Source organism: Schistocerca piceifrons, chromosome 2 (assembly GCF_021461385.2).
Source record: "Schistocerca piceifrons isolate TAMUIC-IGC-003096 chromosome 2, iqSchPice1.1, whole genome shotgun sequence".
NCBI lineage: Eukaryota > Metazoa > Arthropoda > Insecta > Orthoptera > Acrididae > Schistocerca > Schistocerca piceifrons.
In genome coordinates this window covers 859,368,304-859,387,691 of record NC_060139.1, presented here as the reverse complement: position 1 = coordinate 859,387,691, position 19,388 = coordinate 859,368,304, and the positions used below count along the sequence as shown (strand labels likewise).

Below are 19,388 nucleotides of genomic sequence, written 5' to 3'. Positions count from 1 at the left end.
TGTCTGTAAAGATTTTTTTGAGTTTCATACAAAATTTAATGCAGACACGTTGCTCCTCTAACCCTACCATCTCAGAATTTGCAAATTGTGCGACACAACCCCACTTGGCAATAACTAACAGACATACAACTATGAAACTTCCAGCAGTTATACATTAAATACGGGTGTGTGCAGCAATGCCAACTGCATTTTGCTCCAACACACCATTGGCATGAAATTTGCAAATGTTACGGAATTTTGTGAACAGATCTTGTATATCTAACATTAATCCAATTTACCCATAAAATTACTCATGTATGACATTGTACGTATCAATTCTGGTTTAAAAAATGACGTGGTCTGAAAAATAATCTCCTCTCACTAAGCATTATCCACAGTAATAAAACTATTAAAATTGTTATTAAGGTTTTAAATTTAAGCTTTATGTCCTCTACTCATAATAAAATTCTTACGAATTCTTCCAATTTTTTCAATAACTATTTTCAAATTCTGACTACAAATCTTAAATGTGACAGTAGCAAAACAACAAATCTCACTTCTTATCTTTCCAGCCACAAATTCCCGCAAAAACAACACAACAGTTGTCTTCAGTGAAAAGCTCAGCATGTAATAACAATGATATGAAAAGAATACATTGCTACTCACCATACAGAGGGCAGACAGGCACAGAGAAAAGACTGCTGTACACTTAAGCTTTCAGCCAAAAGGACTTCTGAAGTAGAACACACACACACACACACACACACACACACACACACACACACACACACAACCAATGTCTCTGCCTGTTGTAGCCAGACTGCAACTGCGCCTGATGGGAAAAGCAGTCTGTGGGTGGTAAGAGTAAGAATGAGACTGGGGTGGGGTGGGGGAAGGATAGCAGGGTACGTGTGGGGAAGGTGTGGTGCTGCTTGCAGGAGAATACTGGGATGTGGTGGGGATGGTGTAGGATTGCTAGATGGAGTCAGGAGGGGGGGGGAGTGCGCAGAAAGAAATGTAGAGAAGGGAAAAATGATTACTGGATGCTTTGGGTAGAATAGGATGTTGTGTAGTGCTGGAATGGGAGCAAGGAAGAGGATAGGTAGGTGAAGGACTCTGCAAGGGAGGTTGAGCCAGAGTAGTTATGGGGACTCAGGATGTATTGTGGGGAGAATTCCCACCTGCACAGTTCAGAAAAGCTGGTGTTGATAGGAAAGATCCAGATGGTGCAGGCTGTGACGCAGTTATTGAAGTGAAGCACATTGTGTTGGGCAGCATTTTCAGTGATTGGGTGGTCCAGCTGTCTCTTGGCCACAGTTACCCGGTGGCCATTCGTGCAGACAGATGGTTTGTTAGTTGTCATGCCCATGTAGTAAACAACACGGCAGATGCAGCTTTGTTTGTAGATCACATGACTGCCTTTGCAGGTAGCCTTGCCTTTGGCAGAAGAAAAGATAGTTGTGACCGGACAAGCGTAGGTGATGGTGATGGGAGGATGTATGGGACAGATGTTGCAATTTGGGTGATTGCGAGGATATGGGCCATGAGGAAAGCGGTTGGGAGTAGCCGTGGAGTGGGGATGGACAAGAATATTGCATAAATTTGGTTAGTGGCTGAATACTCCTATGGGAGAGATGGAAAGGAAATTCCTCTGGTCTTGTCCTCAAATACAGCAAAATATAAAACTTCCTGGTAGAGTAAAACTGTGGTCTGACCAACCCAAACTCAGGACCTTTGCCTTTCACAGGCAGGTGCTCTACCAACTGAGCTACCAAATCACAACTTGTGATCTGTCCTCACAGCTTTACTTTCACTAGTACCTCACCTCCTACCTTGCAGAGTAAAGCTATGACGAAAGGCCGTGTGTTGTGTTTTGGCAGCTCAGTTGGTAGAGCAGCATTTGCCCACAAAAACGAAAAGTCCTGAGTTCTGATCTCAGTCCAGCACACAGTTTTAATCTGTTTAGCATTCACTCTACTGCAGAGTGAAAATTTCATTATGGAAGTAAGATATATATTATTATTCAAAATGTGAAATGAATTCATAACTATTCAAGCAGTTTTCCATCATAGCGGTGTAAATACTGTAGACGCAACATCGAAAAAATTCTCAGATTTAACTGATAGGACACAAATCTCATTTCAGAAACATAACACTTTTTTAACTCCTAGACAAAATACTAAATAAATTTTTTATTAATATGCTGTGAGATTACTCTTGAAACTCTCTAACACATGTGCACCTACTACCTTAAGAAAGGATAGCACAGTAGTTTAATATAACATGAGAGAGAGTCGTAGATAGAGAGAGGCTGAATGAAACACATTTGGTTATCAAGAGAGCAATGTTTGAAGTCTTCAATGACTACCACAGCAGAATATTGTCAAACAATATTTCACAAAACCCAAAGAAATTCTGGTCATATGTAAGGGCTATTAGTGGCATCAGAGTTCATGTCCAGTCCTAGCAAACGAGACAGGAAATGAAACTAAGGGTAGCAAAGCAAAAGCTGAAATGCTTAACTCTGTTTTCAAATGTTGCCAAATTGCCCAAATTTAATTCTCATACCACTGAAAAGATAACTGAAATAATAATGAGTGTCAATGGAAACAGCTGAAATCGTTGAAATGGAACAAAATTCAAACAATGGGAAATCCAGGATTGAATGTAATAATATTATGAGAAGGAAGTTTATCTGCAAAGGACACTGCATATAGGATGCTGGTGCAACCTACTCTTGAAAACTGTTAAAGTGTTTGGGATCTGCACCAGGTTGGACTAAAGAAAGATATTGAAGCAATTCAGAGCTGGGCTGCTAGATTTGTCACTAGTAGTTTCGAACAATATGCAAGTGTTATGGATGTGCTTTTGGAACTCAAATGGAACTACCTGAAGGGAGGGAAATGTTCTTTTTGAGGAGGAGGCACCATTGGATGCCAAACACGCTGTGCTACCTGAGTGTAGTGCATGCCTGATCTATCGAGGGGGAGTTTAGTTCAATCAAGTAATTATTAAACTAGCAATGGAAAACAAACAGCTACTGTTAAATACAACTGAGGCAGGGTGTGTATGACCCGGGACAACCAGGAGATCTAGGAGAAAACTGGGAAAAGCCCGGGGATTTTTTAGAATTCCAGGATTTTTCTTTTTGTTTTGTTTTAGTTTTCATTTACATTTTTGTAATTTTGTCTGGTAATAAACAATACTTTAATAAAGGATATTACTGTATCCCGCTACTGCAGAATAATATTGGAGCAATAAAACATGAATTAGAGAGAAAAAAGAAAATAAAAGTGAAGTTGCAAAGGAAATGCACTGCATACAACAAGAAAACACAGTGCTCATACAAGTGTTTGCCAACAGCAAAATGTGTCAAATGCATTAGGAAGTCTGTGCAATGCTTCATAACAATAGATTGCCTCCAATACGAGGCCGACGTCTCGTGGCAGTATCTATCTTACCCCTAGTGAGTGATATCTAACACACGACTGCACCTGACATTTTCATTTCATTACCTTTGGTTCTGTGGCTAGGAGGGTTATTGCCCCATAATTATTTACATCATGTGGGTGATCCTTTTTGAAAAGTGGAATGGCTTTTAAGATTTTGATGAGTCCCGAAAGCAGCCATTGTTTTATAAACTGTTTATTACATCAGAAAGGGGTCCAGCAGATTCTGTGGCAATATTTTTTATTAAGTGGTCAGACAAAGCATTAGTACCACAAGAGTATGAGTTTGTTTGTTTCTCTGATAATTTTTATGTCCTCTGCAGCTGATGTTGGTTTTAAGAAGAGTGACCTGTCTGATTTTTTTAGCACTATTTCAAAAGTTTTTTGTGGTTTTGTAATACCTGAGGGAAGATTGCTTACGTTATTTGTGAAATGTGCATTAAACAATTCACATATTTCTTTAGCATCTGGTAGTTTTTTCCCATTCTCATTTAGAAAGTCAGGCAGTGGTTGTTTAGGCTTTGTTGCTGTAGTACCATTGACAACTTTCCACACAGCTGTACTCATGTTGTTTGTATTTTTAATGTACTGGTTGACTGAGAGCTTTTTTGCCTTGGATCTCACTTTCTTGAAGACCTTATTTGTATTTTTTGAAATAATTAACAAAATTAGGATCTGTGTTACTTTTACTTTGCATGTACAGTCTTTATTTACTTTCACAGGAGATGAGTATCCCTTGTGTTATCCACCCTTTGTGTCCAGGTTTCCTGGGTCCTAATTACATGTTTCTTAAGAGGGAAGACTATATTATAACAGTGACTCAGGGTCAGCAAAATTCTTAACCTTTTTATCAGTGTCTTCTTCCAGGTGAACATTTCCCAAAGATTGTTGTATTAACAAATTTTTAAATAATTGCAAACTATCAGGATCATTAATGCACCTCCCGTGAATTATTTTAGGTGAGGTGGACACGGAATTTACTTGATATGGGAGGCTTACATCGAATGGGAGGCATTGGTGGTGAGAGAAACCATTTGACAAGTTCTCAAGTTTTATTACTAGGGTAGAGTAAGGGTTTACAGTGATTGTCAATGGATGAAGAGGAAGTGGGAGTACTTGTAGTAGTTTCTTTTACAATATTTTCCCTTGAGAATCTTGCTTGCGCATTTCCTAAGTCACTGGCTTCATGTGAACCCACTGCTAGATTTACTTTAATATCAGAACTCACAATAATTTTTTTTTTCCTTTTCGCAAGGTAATAATGGATTGCAGATTCCAGATTTTGTAGAAAGTGACCCATGTCTCATCTGGTTATCTGCAACTGCAAATAATGATTGTTTGCTGTTCTTTCAGTCTAAGTACACAATGTTTAAAGTGTTCTTCTTCATTTAGATGATACATTTTATGATTTCACTGGTCTGAACACCACCTCTTAGAAGTATTAGACATCCACCACCTCTTTTAGTGAATCTGCATTAGCTAGTGCCCATGACATATTTCGGAAAATTAAAAAAATGAGAGCTCATCAGCTTTTATCCAGTGTTCAGCAAGGCATATAATATGTACAGTGGGAAGGTCGGACAAGCAATAAATTTTAAATTCTAGGAATTTCTTCCATACAGATTGGATGTTTTGTGTATATATATTACCAAGACCATGTGGTGCAGCCCATGATGTTAGTGTAATCTTCTACCGATGTCGGCATTCATTTTTGAAGTGCTTGTGTATTCTTGCAAATCCATAATTAGCAGATTTTATTTCATCATTTACGCACAACCAATTCTAAAGGTCATAATGGCATGGCACACCAGTGAATACCACATCAGTATGCGTTAATTTGCTGACACACACACTCACACTCACACATACACATGTTCATGAAAATGCAACTTGCACACGCAACTGCAGTCTCAAGAGTCTTTTTGTTGTGCCTATCGGCAACTCAGCATCTCTGTAATAAAAATGATTGAGTTAATACAATGTAAATATTTCAACACTGATGATTTACTGGGAGCAATGCACCACAGATAAACAGTAGATCTAATGCTGACATTTTACTTACACTGTGTCAGTGTGATATTTAGTAATTTGATCACATAATGTAACATGCCTTCTTTTCTTGAAGCTTTACTGGAATGATTAGCTAATTTGGGTGCACAATACATAATTAGGTGTGTTTCGGTGTTGTATAGTTATGAAAACTGCCAGTTATTGTAATAGTTATCTCACGGCATAATAAGAAATATATATTAAAAATTGCTGATAAAGAGCAACTTAATAAATTGTTTATTGAAATTTTCCTCTCATTTCTTTGCAGTAATAGTTGAAGAAGCAGCTGAAGTACTAGAGTCACATGTTGTTGTTTCTTTAACAAAAGCTTGTGAACATCTCATTCTCATAGGTAAGCATGATGAGGAAGAAATAGAAACTGCTGAATGCTTTGATATTTCTATTGGTTCAGATAGAGACATTTTAGCAGAATGTCTTTTTGTTTTAAGTAACATAGCATATGATTATTCAGTGTGGATTTCATTGAATTATATCAGTAATGAGAGTTTAGTCTGCCTTACTACTAAATTCTTTAGATTTGATGCACAGCTTATTAAAAATAACATTTGTATCTAATTGTTTACTACATTGGCAAACTTCGGTGCATATGAACAAAACTATTATTTTTCAGGTGATCACAAACAGCTGCGGCCATCAACTGCAGTTTTTGAGCTAGCAAAAAAATATAATTTTGATATTTCTTTATTTGAACGTATGCTCCAGAATGGAATGCAATATGACTGTTTGGAAGTTCAGCATAGGATGAGGCCAGAAATAGCAAATCTCATCACTCCCACAATTTATCCAACATTAAAGAGTGCACCATCTGTTTACCAGTATGAGAAGGTGAAAGGTGTCACAAAGAACTTGTTTTTCATCAACCATGGATTTCATGAAGAAGAGGTATGTGGTACAGCTTCGATGCATTACACTAATTCTATTCTGGCATTAAATCTGATTATTAAAGTAGAAAACGGAAACTAAAAATTACACATGAAATATATATGAAGGAAGACGGAAGATTTTCTTTGTTCTTTACATGAAATTTACATCTACTTGTACAGCAAACTACTATGGACGGCATGGCAGAAAGTACTTCCTCTCCTACCACATATTAGGATGTTTTCTCGTAAAACTTTTATATGAGATGTGGAATTAATGAATGCTTAAATCTGCTGTAATTAGTCTAATATTGTCTTCACAGTCCCTCTGGAGCAGTATGAAGGGGCTGTAGTATATTCCTAGTTTCCACACTTGATACTGGTTTCAGAAACTTTGAAAGTATGATATTGCAGCATAAGTTATGTTTGCTGGTTCAGGTTTTTTATGCGTTTTAGTGACAACAGTCCTTTGGGTATATGTTGCATATATACTGTTAGAACTATTTGGTAAGGGGCCTATGCACTCACGTGAGTGTTTTCTAAGCAATATCTTTTGTAAGTTCACTGCATTTTTCCATTAGCCTACAAATGAACTGAAGTCTGTTGCCTGCTTTATCTATCACTGAGACTGAAAAACATTCATTTTATATCCTGACAAATCGTTAACACCCAGGTACAAGCATGAGTTGACTGATTTTAGTTGTCACTCATTGATATTTGAGTTGAAAAAATACTAATTGCTTACATTTTTTGAGTTGCACAGTTTTTTGCACATTTGCACCTTGACATGGTAGGACCAATTCCTCCATCAAATGGACAGTGATCAATGATCAGTCATTTTACATGCTGTCCAGAGGCAACACGAGTGATCAATGTCACCGTGGATACTTTAGCCTCTACATTCACATTAGGTTGGCTAACTGGTTTGGCTGCCCACTACACAGAACCACTGATTGCAGCTGGCAATTTGCATCCAATTTATTTTCCCAGCTGGCAAATTTATGCAGGTATGGACATCACAAGACTACCAGCTACCAACCTGCCAGTGATGGAATGATTGAAAGATTGCAGTGTTCCCTGAAAGTGATGCTAATGTACTATGGTACGTCCTGGACTTCTGCCCTTCTGATAGTCCTGGAAATATGAACAACATGTAAGAACGACTTGGACTCCTCAGCTGCAGAACTTGTTTATAGTGAACCATTGCGTCTTCCCAGAGGCTTTGTTGAGGACAGCTCACTCCAGTCAGCAACACAAGGTCAACTGGAATGGACCACATTGCTTTAATATGACCTTCCACAGCCTCCAGACAGGGTACACTGACCACTTACATGCCTCGTGACTTAGAAAGCTGCTCACACCTTGTAGTGTTTCGAGAATTTCCGTGAAAATTCTAGAATCTTTCGGCCTTCCACCGTCTCGAACACACGATATTTTAGATGTGAGTGGGAGAAAGGAAGCCTATCTATTGCGCTTCACCTGTCTGTGTTTGTAGGTTTGAAGTTTGTCGTATGAAGACGGTAGACACGGCGGTCGAATGGCACCGACAAGTACTTGTCGGTCGCGCCATGGAAGTCATAACGAAAGCGCACGGCCGAACCGAGGAACTTCTGTGATATTCTGTGCTGTTTTTTAACTATGACTATTGTTAGTGACAAAAGAACAATTGAGTGGAAAAAAGATTTTTAGTAACTTTTTAACTTTAACTTGCTAGAGACAAGACAGGTGTACGATCTCTGTATAATAGAGTCATGATTAGCAAGCCAACTCTGTTGTAAATGTATCTGTGGTTCTAATGTTTGGATATGCGAGGAGACTTATGTAACAGTATTTATTCATGTGGAGGTGAGATTTGTAAAAGTTTGATGTTTAAATATATGTTGTTAAGTGAAGCAAAAGAAACTGTGTACGTAAGTGGGAAGAGTCTTGAGAAATTCCTGTTCCCAACAATATACTGTGTAGAAGAAGAGAAAGGGAGTTTGCAGCAGCAGGCTAACAAGCTAGGAAAGTTGGCAGCTAGGAAAGTCGGCTGATCATCTCAAGTAAGCTGTATTGTTAAAGAAGTTGAAGTTTTCACACATACTTCACCACTTCAGGTCTTCCAAAATGTTAGAACATGATGCTCCAAACAACATACAGTGTCATGCCACCACTCAGCTGCCGTTCTCTGACACATGCTGTGTTCTACAAAGATGCACACAGATACTGAACGTCATGGTAAGTGGAAAGCAGACAACTGGTACAATTAACTGTGTCAAGCCTGTGTACATTTTCACGAAAGAGCCACCACGCACATGCACCAAGACTTCACCATCCTCCAGTACCAGCACTACAACCTCCACCACAGGGGCAACAAACGGATGATGCAGACTAACGACAAATGCACAAAACCCGTTCCAGCGGCCACGTGCATTTCCCTGCCACATTCCGAGATGACTTTCCACTTCTACCAAAGGGCTCATGTAACATCTGCTATATGGTTGAGTGTCATCGCTGCAGTCAACTGTCAACCAATGATGCCTGTATGTTTAGTAGTATAGAATCACATGTGTGATAACAAGTGAATCGCAGCTGTTAAGCAGCTTCTGCACCATCTGTCAAGAGCCCTTTGTTTTCTAATAAGTTTTAAATCTGTTTATGGTTTATTCCTTACTGTGAATATTTGTGTTTCATATGTTTAGTGTTTTATGTTCCATACTCTCGAGTATTTGTACATTCAGGAATGATTAAGTTCAGAGTTTACATTCTATTCAATACTTGACAGACAGTAATGAATGCTGCACTACCTGGTTACCTAGTTCACTAAATACAGTGACCACAATGAACTATTTTGCTGCAGTGTCAGTGTAGTCACATTTTGCAGAGGTCAGTCAGCTAAAATTGAGCTTGTAAAATGTAAATGTAAAATTTGATCTATTAGTCTCATTACATACATTGTACAGATCATATGATCTGTTGTACAGGAGATACATTAAGTTTAGCAAAAATATGATGTATAATGATGTACAGAAATTCTTTTTACACTATTTTAAGAATAATGCCAGTGTATACAACACTACAATATTTACTATAAATTAACAGTTTACCAATTTCCTTTGTTGTACACAGACAACATTGCAATATTAGCTACAGATTTTTATTGTTCAAAGTGTCAGACTGTCTTCCATGAATTCTTCAATGCTGTAGTAACATATTTCTATTGAAATATTTTGGAGTAAACTTTTCAGCGAACTAAGGTGCATTGTTAAATATGTTTCTTCCTTGTAATTTTTTTATATATTATTAGCCCCATGTACAGTGGTGTCTTAGCATAAAGCTTTAAGCGATGCAAAGGAAATTTGAAGTTTTCCTTGTGTCGAGTACCATAGCTATGCTTAAAACGGAACTTTTCAAGATTATGTTGATTATTATATACAAAAATCAAAATTTCAAAAGTGTACAATGAAGTAATTGTTAGTATTTTTAATTTCTTGAACAATGGGTGACATGACTCATTTTTGTGGGCAGCACACATGTTTCTAATGATTTTCTTCTGAAGAATTAGTAGCCTTGTACTGCTTCTAGAGTTTTCGCAGAAAATTATCCCATACTTAATAACAGATTCAAAATAACTGTGGTAGACTGTTTTTCTTGTGTCCATATGAGTGGCACCAGATAAAATAAACATTGCAAAAGCTAAGGAATTTAATTTATTTGCCAGGAAGTCTATATGTGTCTTCCAGTTTAAACTTTTATCAAGATTTAGGCCCAAGAATTTCACATGGCTCACTTCTGTCGTCAATTGATTATTATGGGCTATTTGTACAGGACATATTGTTGACAATTTAGAGACAAATTGCTTTATCTGGGTCTTAGTGATATTGAGCTTTAGTTCATTTTTAAGGAACCAGGATTCCAGTTTCGCTATAACATTTTCTATACTATCTGGAATCTTTTCTATTGTGTCATTTTCTATATCGACTGAGGTGTCATCTGCAAACAAGACTGAATGAGCATCAATATTTAATGGTAAATCATTCACGTACAACAAGAACAGGTAAAAACCCGGTATTGAACCATGTGGAACTCCTTGGGAAATTGTTTTCCATTCGGAGAGGTAGTTAACAGAATTTGATGTTAAAATAACTCTTGGTTTCCTTTCTGTCAGATTAGAGTTGAACCACTGTAATTCAGTGTCTTCAGATCCCATAGCTCTTTCGTTTGTGAAGTAATAATGAGTGGTTCACGGAGTCAAAGGCTTTCGTTAGATCATGGAATATTCCTGAGACTTTTGTACCCTGGTCTAGTGATATGCTTATTTTTTCTGTAACTTCTCTGATGTCATTTATGGTGCTTCTTCCTCTTTGAAAACCAAACTGATTTTTACAAATACTGTCATTTACTGTAAGGAAATTTTCTAGTTGTTTTGCCACAAGTTTTTTCAAATGTTTTAGAAAAAACAGGAAGGAGAGAAAGAGGCCTGTAGTTTTCCTTTTTAAATAATGGCCTAATCTCTGCATATTTTAGGACATCTGGGAACAGGGTGTATATGCCTCTGGAGATCCGGGAAAAACCCAGAAATTTTTTCATCCGGAAAAACCTGGGAATTCTTTAGAATTCTGGGAATTTTTCATTGTTTTTGTTTTCAGGTAATTTTTTTTTAATTTTGACTGGTAAGAACCGATACTCTAACAAAGGATATTACTGTATCCTTCTACTGCAGAATAATACTTCAACAATAAAACATAAATGAGAGAAAACACAGAAAGGAACTTAAATTGCAAAGGAATTGCGCCATATACAACAACGACACAAAGTGTTCATGCAAGCCTCTGCCAACAGCAAAATGTGTCAAAGTCTTTAGGAAGACTACACAATGCTTCATAACAACAAATTGCCTCCAATGAGCATGAAGTCACAGCTGTTTACATTAGATTCATTTTAGAGTTACGAGCGGGCTCGTGTGCATGCGCAGTTGAGTCGCGTTTGAGTGGGAGATTCTAACCGTTTCTGGCTACAGGAATATGGCTGTTGGCTGTGCAAGCAGTCGAAGCAAGCAGCTAGATGCTACCGGGAAAAGGGGGCACCAAATTCATATTCTTGAGGAAAAGAACTTGTTTCACAAAGCGCCTAGCATCCAGCGCATGTTTGTCTATCGATTATTCATATGATTTTGAAACGCTTCCCTGTTGGTTTTCGAACATTTTTGAACACATTTTTTCAAGTTGATTTTTGAATGCATCATGTCTCTGTCAGGAGAATCCTCGTTGCATCTAGAAATAAACTTTCCGCAGACAAAAGGGGACGGGGCTATACGAGCTGAGTGAAGTAAAGCCGAACGGATGAATGCCAATTGCTGTCTGATTATGTGGTTGATTAGGTTTGCGAATGATCAGCGTTGTTATAATTACTAGCGAAATCTATAGATTCAGACTACCAGAATGGAAATAAACGACGGTCAGGAATAACAGGTGAGAAAGATCACGTATTATCTTCTCGTTGTACAGTCCCCGGCTAGCAGCCGCTGAAGTTGTATTTTGGAAGTAACGCGGAAAATGTGTTGTACGAACACGTAACAGCGCTTAACTGGATAATAATCACAAGATAACTAAACATGTGATTCTGGCAGGGTTAGTGAAGTTAATCGGCGAACAAATTTTGACAATGGCAGGAATAGCTACAGAATTTGTGATGACAAGATTGATTGTTAGAACGAGGAAGGAGAAGAAACTGGGACATCACACAAATTATGAAAGAATACGACTATTCCAAATTATATAAAAATTTCGTAACACTACTTTTCGATCTCGTGCTTGAGAAACTGATGCATATGGATGAAATGTGAAACTATTTCCTAACATAAATCTTTTTGCTTGTAGTAGACATAACAGGCATTTGATATTGGTACTTCGTGAATTATATTCTGTCTTGTTGTAAAAATGGCCATTTGTGCCACAACAGTCTCGTTTATTTGGTGTGTGTTACAAAATTGCTGCAATATTAGAAAGGCCTATTTTGTTTTATCTAGCAGACAGTGACAAAATAGACGTAATCAGATTGAGAAACCACACCAGTCTTGGGTATTATTTGTATTAACAGCTTTTTCATTATTAGGTAACGGCATTTTGATTTTTCATGTAGCAAAACGTTTAACGAACTTTGATGAGGTAATAGATTCTTTCACAGAAAGGAAAGCACGCCATGTAAAGCTGTAGCAAGATGAGAGAGAGGAAAAATGCTAGGAGCTAAGGATTGAAGAAATGTGTAATTTCTTGCTTATTTCTGGTTTTTATTGGTTTTACGTATCCTATATTTAATTTTGTATCACACAAAACAGCAAGTTATTAACTAATAGGCAATAAAGAGTGCAAATTTTCTAGGAGTTCTTGTTCTCCCGATTACAAATAATCCCATCCGCTATTAATTGCGAGATTTTTTTAAAGAGGGGCAAGTTGTCAAACCGGCCGACTGGGAGCAGGAGAAGCACCACAAGACATTTCAATTTCCACTGTCCTGAATATAGTTTGATGGCATCCATTACAAAATATACATTTTTCAGTTCTTCAGAGCGAAATACAGTAACGTGCGATAGAATAATGCTGTATGAAGACGTGTGGCACTGCACTTTGGCACACTTAATACCAAATAACATGTCTTACATTTCCTTGAACACATATGTTTTATGTTTCATACTTTTCAGAAAGATGTGCGCTAGAAGGTGCACATATTTTTGAAAATTTAATTTTTTTTTAGTATTGACCCAATCTGCAAATATCGTAGATCCAGGGCTGGTGCGCAGAGCAGTCTAGAGTTATAGTGGGTAGTCTCCACATGACCAAAAGCTTAATATGAGGCTGGGGTCTACTTCATTGGTAATCTGGACATACGAATGTGCACTTAGGTATGCACTTTAAATGTGCACATTTTAGCATGGTTCACGAAATTCTGATGCTCTTGGACTATCCTCTGATGTCTTGTTTCTTTTATGACATAACGTATGATCTTTTAATGTTTTACACGTATGTACATACAGGCTTCCTACGTCATGATAACTGCGCAAGTGCGGTGTCGCCTGTTACCTGTGCTCTCTGGCAACTGCTGAAACGAACCTATGTGTAACAAGTCGTGGGAAAATATTGCGAATGGTGGTTTGAAAAGCATTACTTTCAAAGTAAATATTCTTTTACGTAAGTTGAACTATGTGCGAGAATGTACCACGAATTTATTAAATGACAGAGCGTTTGACACTCACTTAAAAATCAAATTTTCGATGACGAGCCATTTAGAAGAATTTCTAACCCTGAAGATCAGACATTTATCGCATTATTAAAAATTTTACTGGCACATTTGTGTGATATATCTTAAGTGTAACACGCGCAGAAAAGATCAACATTATATGCGGAAGCTTAGCTTCTTTTGCAGCTTATTAACCTTAGAGACCAATATTATATGTGAAAGCTTTGCTTTTATTGTAGCAACACTATGTATACTAATTTAAACTATTAACTTTCCCTGTTTGTGTGTTCGTGCTACTTAACAGTGAGGTTGCTGTTGGCTGACTATCACTATATCGATTTCAATGATTCGGAAAGAAACATGCAGTGTTTGGTGGAATTCCAATGTATACTTTTGTAATACGAAATACACAGCGTACATGTTGCTGCACATCAAAGATATTTTCAAAACGTGTCTTTTTCCCTGAGTTTCGTTTTCTGAAGTGCTGGGAAATTCTACGCCCATGTATAAAACCATAACCATTCAAAGGATTGATAAGGGAAAATATACTGTCACTTAACATGGAAAATGCGTGTTTTCACCTGGGAGAAAGTGTACTTTTAACTGGGAAATTGTTTTCCTTGTCCGCGTATACATCTTGGGGAAAGGCCCATGTTCAAAGAACTGGTTTACAATAATAGTCAGTGGGTATGAAATAATATGGCCTACTGCCTTGAATACCATGGAAGGTATTCCATCCCATCCAGCTGAATTTTTGTTTTTTAATGATAATATTGTGTATTCCACATCTTTCTGAGTGATTTTTCTGAATTTTTTAAAACAAATATTTTATATCTCATCTCTGTGCCTGAAAATTATATTGCCCTGATGGACTGTCATTTCTATGTCAGATTTTGCTATATTGACAAAGAAATCATTGAAGCAGTTTGACATTTGAACATGATTTACAATGTCACCCTGAAACGTAATTTGAGAAATGTCTTGACTTTTTAACATTGACTCTCAACTCCGATTTCACAACAGACCAAACTGCCTTTGTTTTATTTATTTATTTGTTTGCTTATGAATATACTTTTTGCCATTTATTTATTTATTTTTTCCCTGCCAATATCACTTTCTTAAATATAGTCTTATAGCGCTTAACATAAGTTACAAAATTAAGGTTTCTATTTACTTTGAGCTCATTGTGCAGCTGTCTTTTTCTGGCACTTGACATTTTTATGCCTGGTGTAATCCAATTTTGTTTGTTCCTGACTCTCTTTTGATAAGATTTTGGGGGAAATGTTTCATTGAATACACCCAAAAAACAATTTAGAAATTTATCAAAATTTTTGTTGCTGGAATCACAGTGGTCTAAAGGGCAGCTTACAACACTTAACTTATCACAAAACAACTCTAAATTTTCTTTGCTAAAATTCCTTCTTATATAAGGTTCAGATTTTAGTTTCTCTGATTTTCGGAGCTCTATAAATAAAGCTGAGTGATCAGATATCCCTAGATCTAGGCAAAACTTCCTTGAATCATCAAACCGATAATTTGTAATAATATTATCTATGCAGGTTGCTGAGTGGAAGTTTTCTCTAGTGCACATAGTAAAGTTTAACTTGAAACCAGATTTTTCGATTAAATCGCAAAATTTTTCAGTGTCACTGCTTTCAGTTAATGTGTTTATGTTGAAGTCTCCTGCAATCACAATCTTTTTCTTGCTTTCTTTTTTAAGTTTATCTAAGAGATATTGAAATTTTCCTAAGAACAATTTAGTAGCAGAACTCCCAGGGAATTCTGTAAATTGATATTATCACATATTTAAATCACACAGCTCTACACAACAGCTTTCAAAAATACATTCTTCATTGAGATAACTAAAATCTTCTTACACTTTAAAGTTTTTTCTACAAAAGCTGCTGACAATTTTGAAATTACTGATTTTATTTAGTATGTCTAGGCATTCTTTTGTGAGCTAGTGTTCGTTTAAGCAGACTATCTTTATGTTTGCTAGTTCAGGAGGTATAACTTGCAGTTCATCAATTTTAGAGTAACCTAGATTTGGACATTTTTCTGCTAAACCGCTTATATTTAGATGCATCAAGATAGAATCTTTGAGTTTGTCTATCCTTTGTAGAGCCTCACTTGTTCCATTACGTTTACAGTTTGTAACACTCCGGTTTAATCTGCTGACTTATCCCGCTCGATCGCGATCTGATAGCAGCCCAAAACAGATATTAATTAATGTGACCGTGTACCTAATGGGGCTGGCAATCGGATTGGACTGCTACGGAGTTGTTACATTCCATTTTGTCCTTCTCAAATGCTGTAATAATGAATGTCTGGTGCCAAGAAGAACAGCAACACAGCTTCATTAATTAACAACCTATATTTACCACCAAAAACACAAAGTAAGGAGACAGCCACTGCCTTCGTCGTACAAAATTAATAACGGCTAATCTCAGCACAGGCCTCTTTAGTTATTCATTATCGTCACACGCAAATTTTAATCACTGTATCCAACACTGCAATCCAACACTGCAATCCAAATAATGCCGGCGCGGTAGACACGAAAATACAAATATCGGCACTGAAATATCACTGAATCACACTAGTAATTGTACTTGTTCACTTTCCCGTATATTTCTAACACAAAAGGGGTTAAACCGCGACAATGGCCACCCCCTTTGTCGGTACGGCCTTGCATTACGGCCACCGGCTGCCCCACGGCCCGGCCCGCAGCCTGGGTCCCACTCTACTGCCTCAGCACTCGCTCTCGCTCTCACCACCTGACGCACACTATCGATTGTCTGTCCTATCGACCTGTGCTGTCTTAAAACATATAGTAAGGGTCTACGGACCCCTTACAAGTTTCCATTTTGGATCACCATTTTTGTTTTCTCACCCCTTTCGGAAGTTTTCAGTTTCCCTTGCTTTTAATGATTCTGTGGATGTCTACAATCATTTTGCTGAAAGTCATTGAACCTAACCTACTCAAGTGTAGCCCATCCTTTCCCAGACACATACCACTTACAAATGTATTTGAGTACAAGAATTGCACCCAGCTTGTCGCACTGTTCCCTCATTCTACTGTTCATCTTATTTATGTATGTATCACTTACTGACCTTCTGTGTAAAATTGCGCTAATGACAATTTTTGAATTTGCAGACACACTTTTTGCTGAGCACATCAAATTCTGTGTTTCACTGATTTTTTCTTCCTCATTGCTGTTCCAGATGGAATTTGTTCTGACATGAATGAAAACACCTTCGTATTTGTCCTTTTTTTTCATTTCCACTTTCAGTTTCACTTCATTTCGAATATTTTGTAAGTGTCTGCTGATCTGATGCGATTGGATTCCGGAATGAACATCGATTTCACAGCCTGGAGCTGTAACATTTTTCAGTATGGAGTCGCCAACAACAAGAAAGTCCCTTTTTTCAATCGGTTTTGCTGCAGCACTTCGTCTACGTTTGTCCTTTTTGTAGGACACTGTTTCCCATTTATATATGTTTACAAATAGTCCAGTGGGTGGGTTTTTGATCACATTTCACACACCATGTATATTTTGAAGGTTTTGTTTCATACTTTGCTGGTGTTTTTCAGATTTCGCTTGTTTCTGTTTGATGGCTATCACACACACAGAAATGTTTTTCTTGAGTTAATCTATCATTTTCTTTCTTTGTAGTCAGTAATTCAGTTTTCATTGCTTCAATGTCCTTGTGTAGCTGCTTTATAATTTCATTTTTGGTATCTTCTTTTATTTCCGTTTCACAAGTGCAGGCCTGTTTTTCCCATATTAATCTATCCTTTTCTTTTTTTATAGTCACTATTTTGATATTTAATGCCTCAGTGTCCTTTAGCAGCAACTTTATAATTTCGTTTTTTGAGTCCACTGTACTTACAAGATCAGCTGTTTCAACTCGTAAACAAATGTAGTATGTCCATGGAATATCATCACTGATGAATTTTAGGTTCACTTTCGTGCACTTTTCTTGCAACCAGTAACTGCGCTTGACACAAAATACCCTTCATCACTCGCTTTTCATATTCTCTACACAAAAAGCTGTTTGTTTTTTACTGTTTTGAAAAGAGCAAAATGTTACTACACTTTCCTATCAGCACCATCTTGACTTACAGAAAGTTCCTTCCATTCTTCTCAAAAGTGTTTCAGAAAGTGCCCCCCTATGACAGAATACTACACCGACTCATTTAACTAAGCAGAGCTTATTACCTGTGCCTCTTAGTTTCTCACTCTTGTAAAGGATTCTCCACGTACAGCAATACAGTGCTAGCAAAACTAAATAAGGAAATTAACATATTGTTATATTCTGTAACCGTGATAAAGCCTTTGGCCTACTTAGCAGACTGAAGTGTTTTGGCATTAATGACATCCCTCTTCCATGGACGGACTCTTACCTTCATAACAGAAATCTGTGGGTCTGATTAATAGACAGTGTCAGAGGCGTGAAGCTAACCTTTGAATGTGGGAACGTAATGTGTAGAGTACCACAAGGAACGATACTGGGCCGACTATTATTTCTAAGCCACAAAATGACCTTCCAACAAATTTAAAACACTGTTCAGAAACTGAAATCTTTGAACTCTAACTTTAAAAATTCAGCTCATTTGATAACCGAACAGACCTGCAAGTGGTTCATAGCAATTAGTATTAAGCCTTAAGATCCATATTAATAAATTTGGGACAGAATTGTCAGCAAGGACTTGTCTTCGGGAAGCGAATTGCACAGTACTGTTGATAGATATAAAATTAGAAGTGTCTCAACCTGTCTTTCAGAACTAATAGTTTCTTCCTGAGGTGGAGGAAGGAATTGGATGGGGAAGGTTAAAAAGGAAGGACAGAATAGTTTCTTCCTGAGGTGGAGGAAGGAATTGGATGGGGAAGGTTAAAAAGGAAGGACAGTTCACTCAGACACAAGCATGAGAGGGAAACCGTGGCTGCAGTAGTGTGCATTAGGATGTATGTGTAGGCTTGTGTGAATGGGCGTATTTTGTACTTGAGGAAGAACCAGAGCTCAAAAGGTAGAGAGTTCTATTTTCTGTTACATGTTTGTATTCACCACACATCAGTCTGCTAAAGGTGAACGGTTCTCTTTTCCCTTATTTTATGCATTGTACCATTCAGGAAGTCCAGTAGTGTTAAAACTTCAAAATAGCTATCGCAACTAACTGAAATAGTATTGTGGATATGCTAGTAAGGGTAGGTAATCTGCAGGGACCATAAGATGCTGTAGTTGCTTTTTATACAATCCTATACATAATGTATTAATAGAAGAATGACAGATTGTATTAGGAGAACAATGACAGCTAGTACCAGAAAGTTCTCAAAATATTTAAAAGACTGTCCTCACACAACAAAGTAACTATAGCACGTTTTAGCTGTCACAAGCAGTGTACAGTGAATTCTAATGAATTTATGAAGCACAGAGTGCACATTTTATGGAAAGAGCTGTTTGGTAAATTAATTGTTTGAACTCTGCTATAGATTCACAAATAACTTTCCACATCAGGTGCTGTGAAAAGCAACTCATTTGGACCTGAGATTCATTTAATAATTCATCCAGTGAATCCTCTAGAAGATATTCAACGGTTGAGTTAGAGCTAATTGTAACGGCATGCATTCCTGAACCCCCAACAGAAGTACCATACTTACATGCTCATTGCACTTCATACTACTTTGCAGCATTACACCTAGATATTTAATTGACGTGGCTGTGTCAAGCAATACACTTTGAACGCTGTTTTCAAACATTATGGGATGGTTTTGCCTACTCATGTGCATTAACTTGCATTTTTCTACATGTAGAG

General features: G+C 37.4%; 1 protein-coding gene across 1 annotated transcript in view; it reads left to right on the top strand.

The window, feature by feature from the left end:
• The window catches only part of LOC124777816 (NFX1-type zinc finger-containing protein 1-like), a 279,974-nt gene that overhangs the window by 93,924 nt on the left and 166,662 nt on the right, over positions 1-19,388 (top strand). Inside the window, exons 4-5 of the mRNA XM_047253337.1 lie at positions 5,746-5,829; positions 6,109-6,380. Of these exons, the coding sequence (XP_047109293.1) occupies positions 5,746-5,829; positions 6,109-6,380 (356 nt within the window). The remainder of the gene's footprint in view (positions 1-5,745; positions 5,830-6,108; positions 6,381-19,388) is intronic.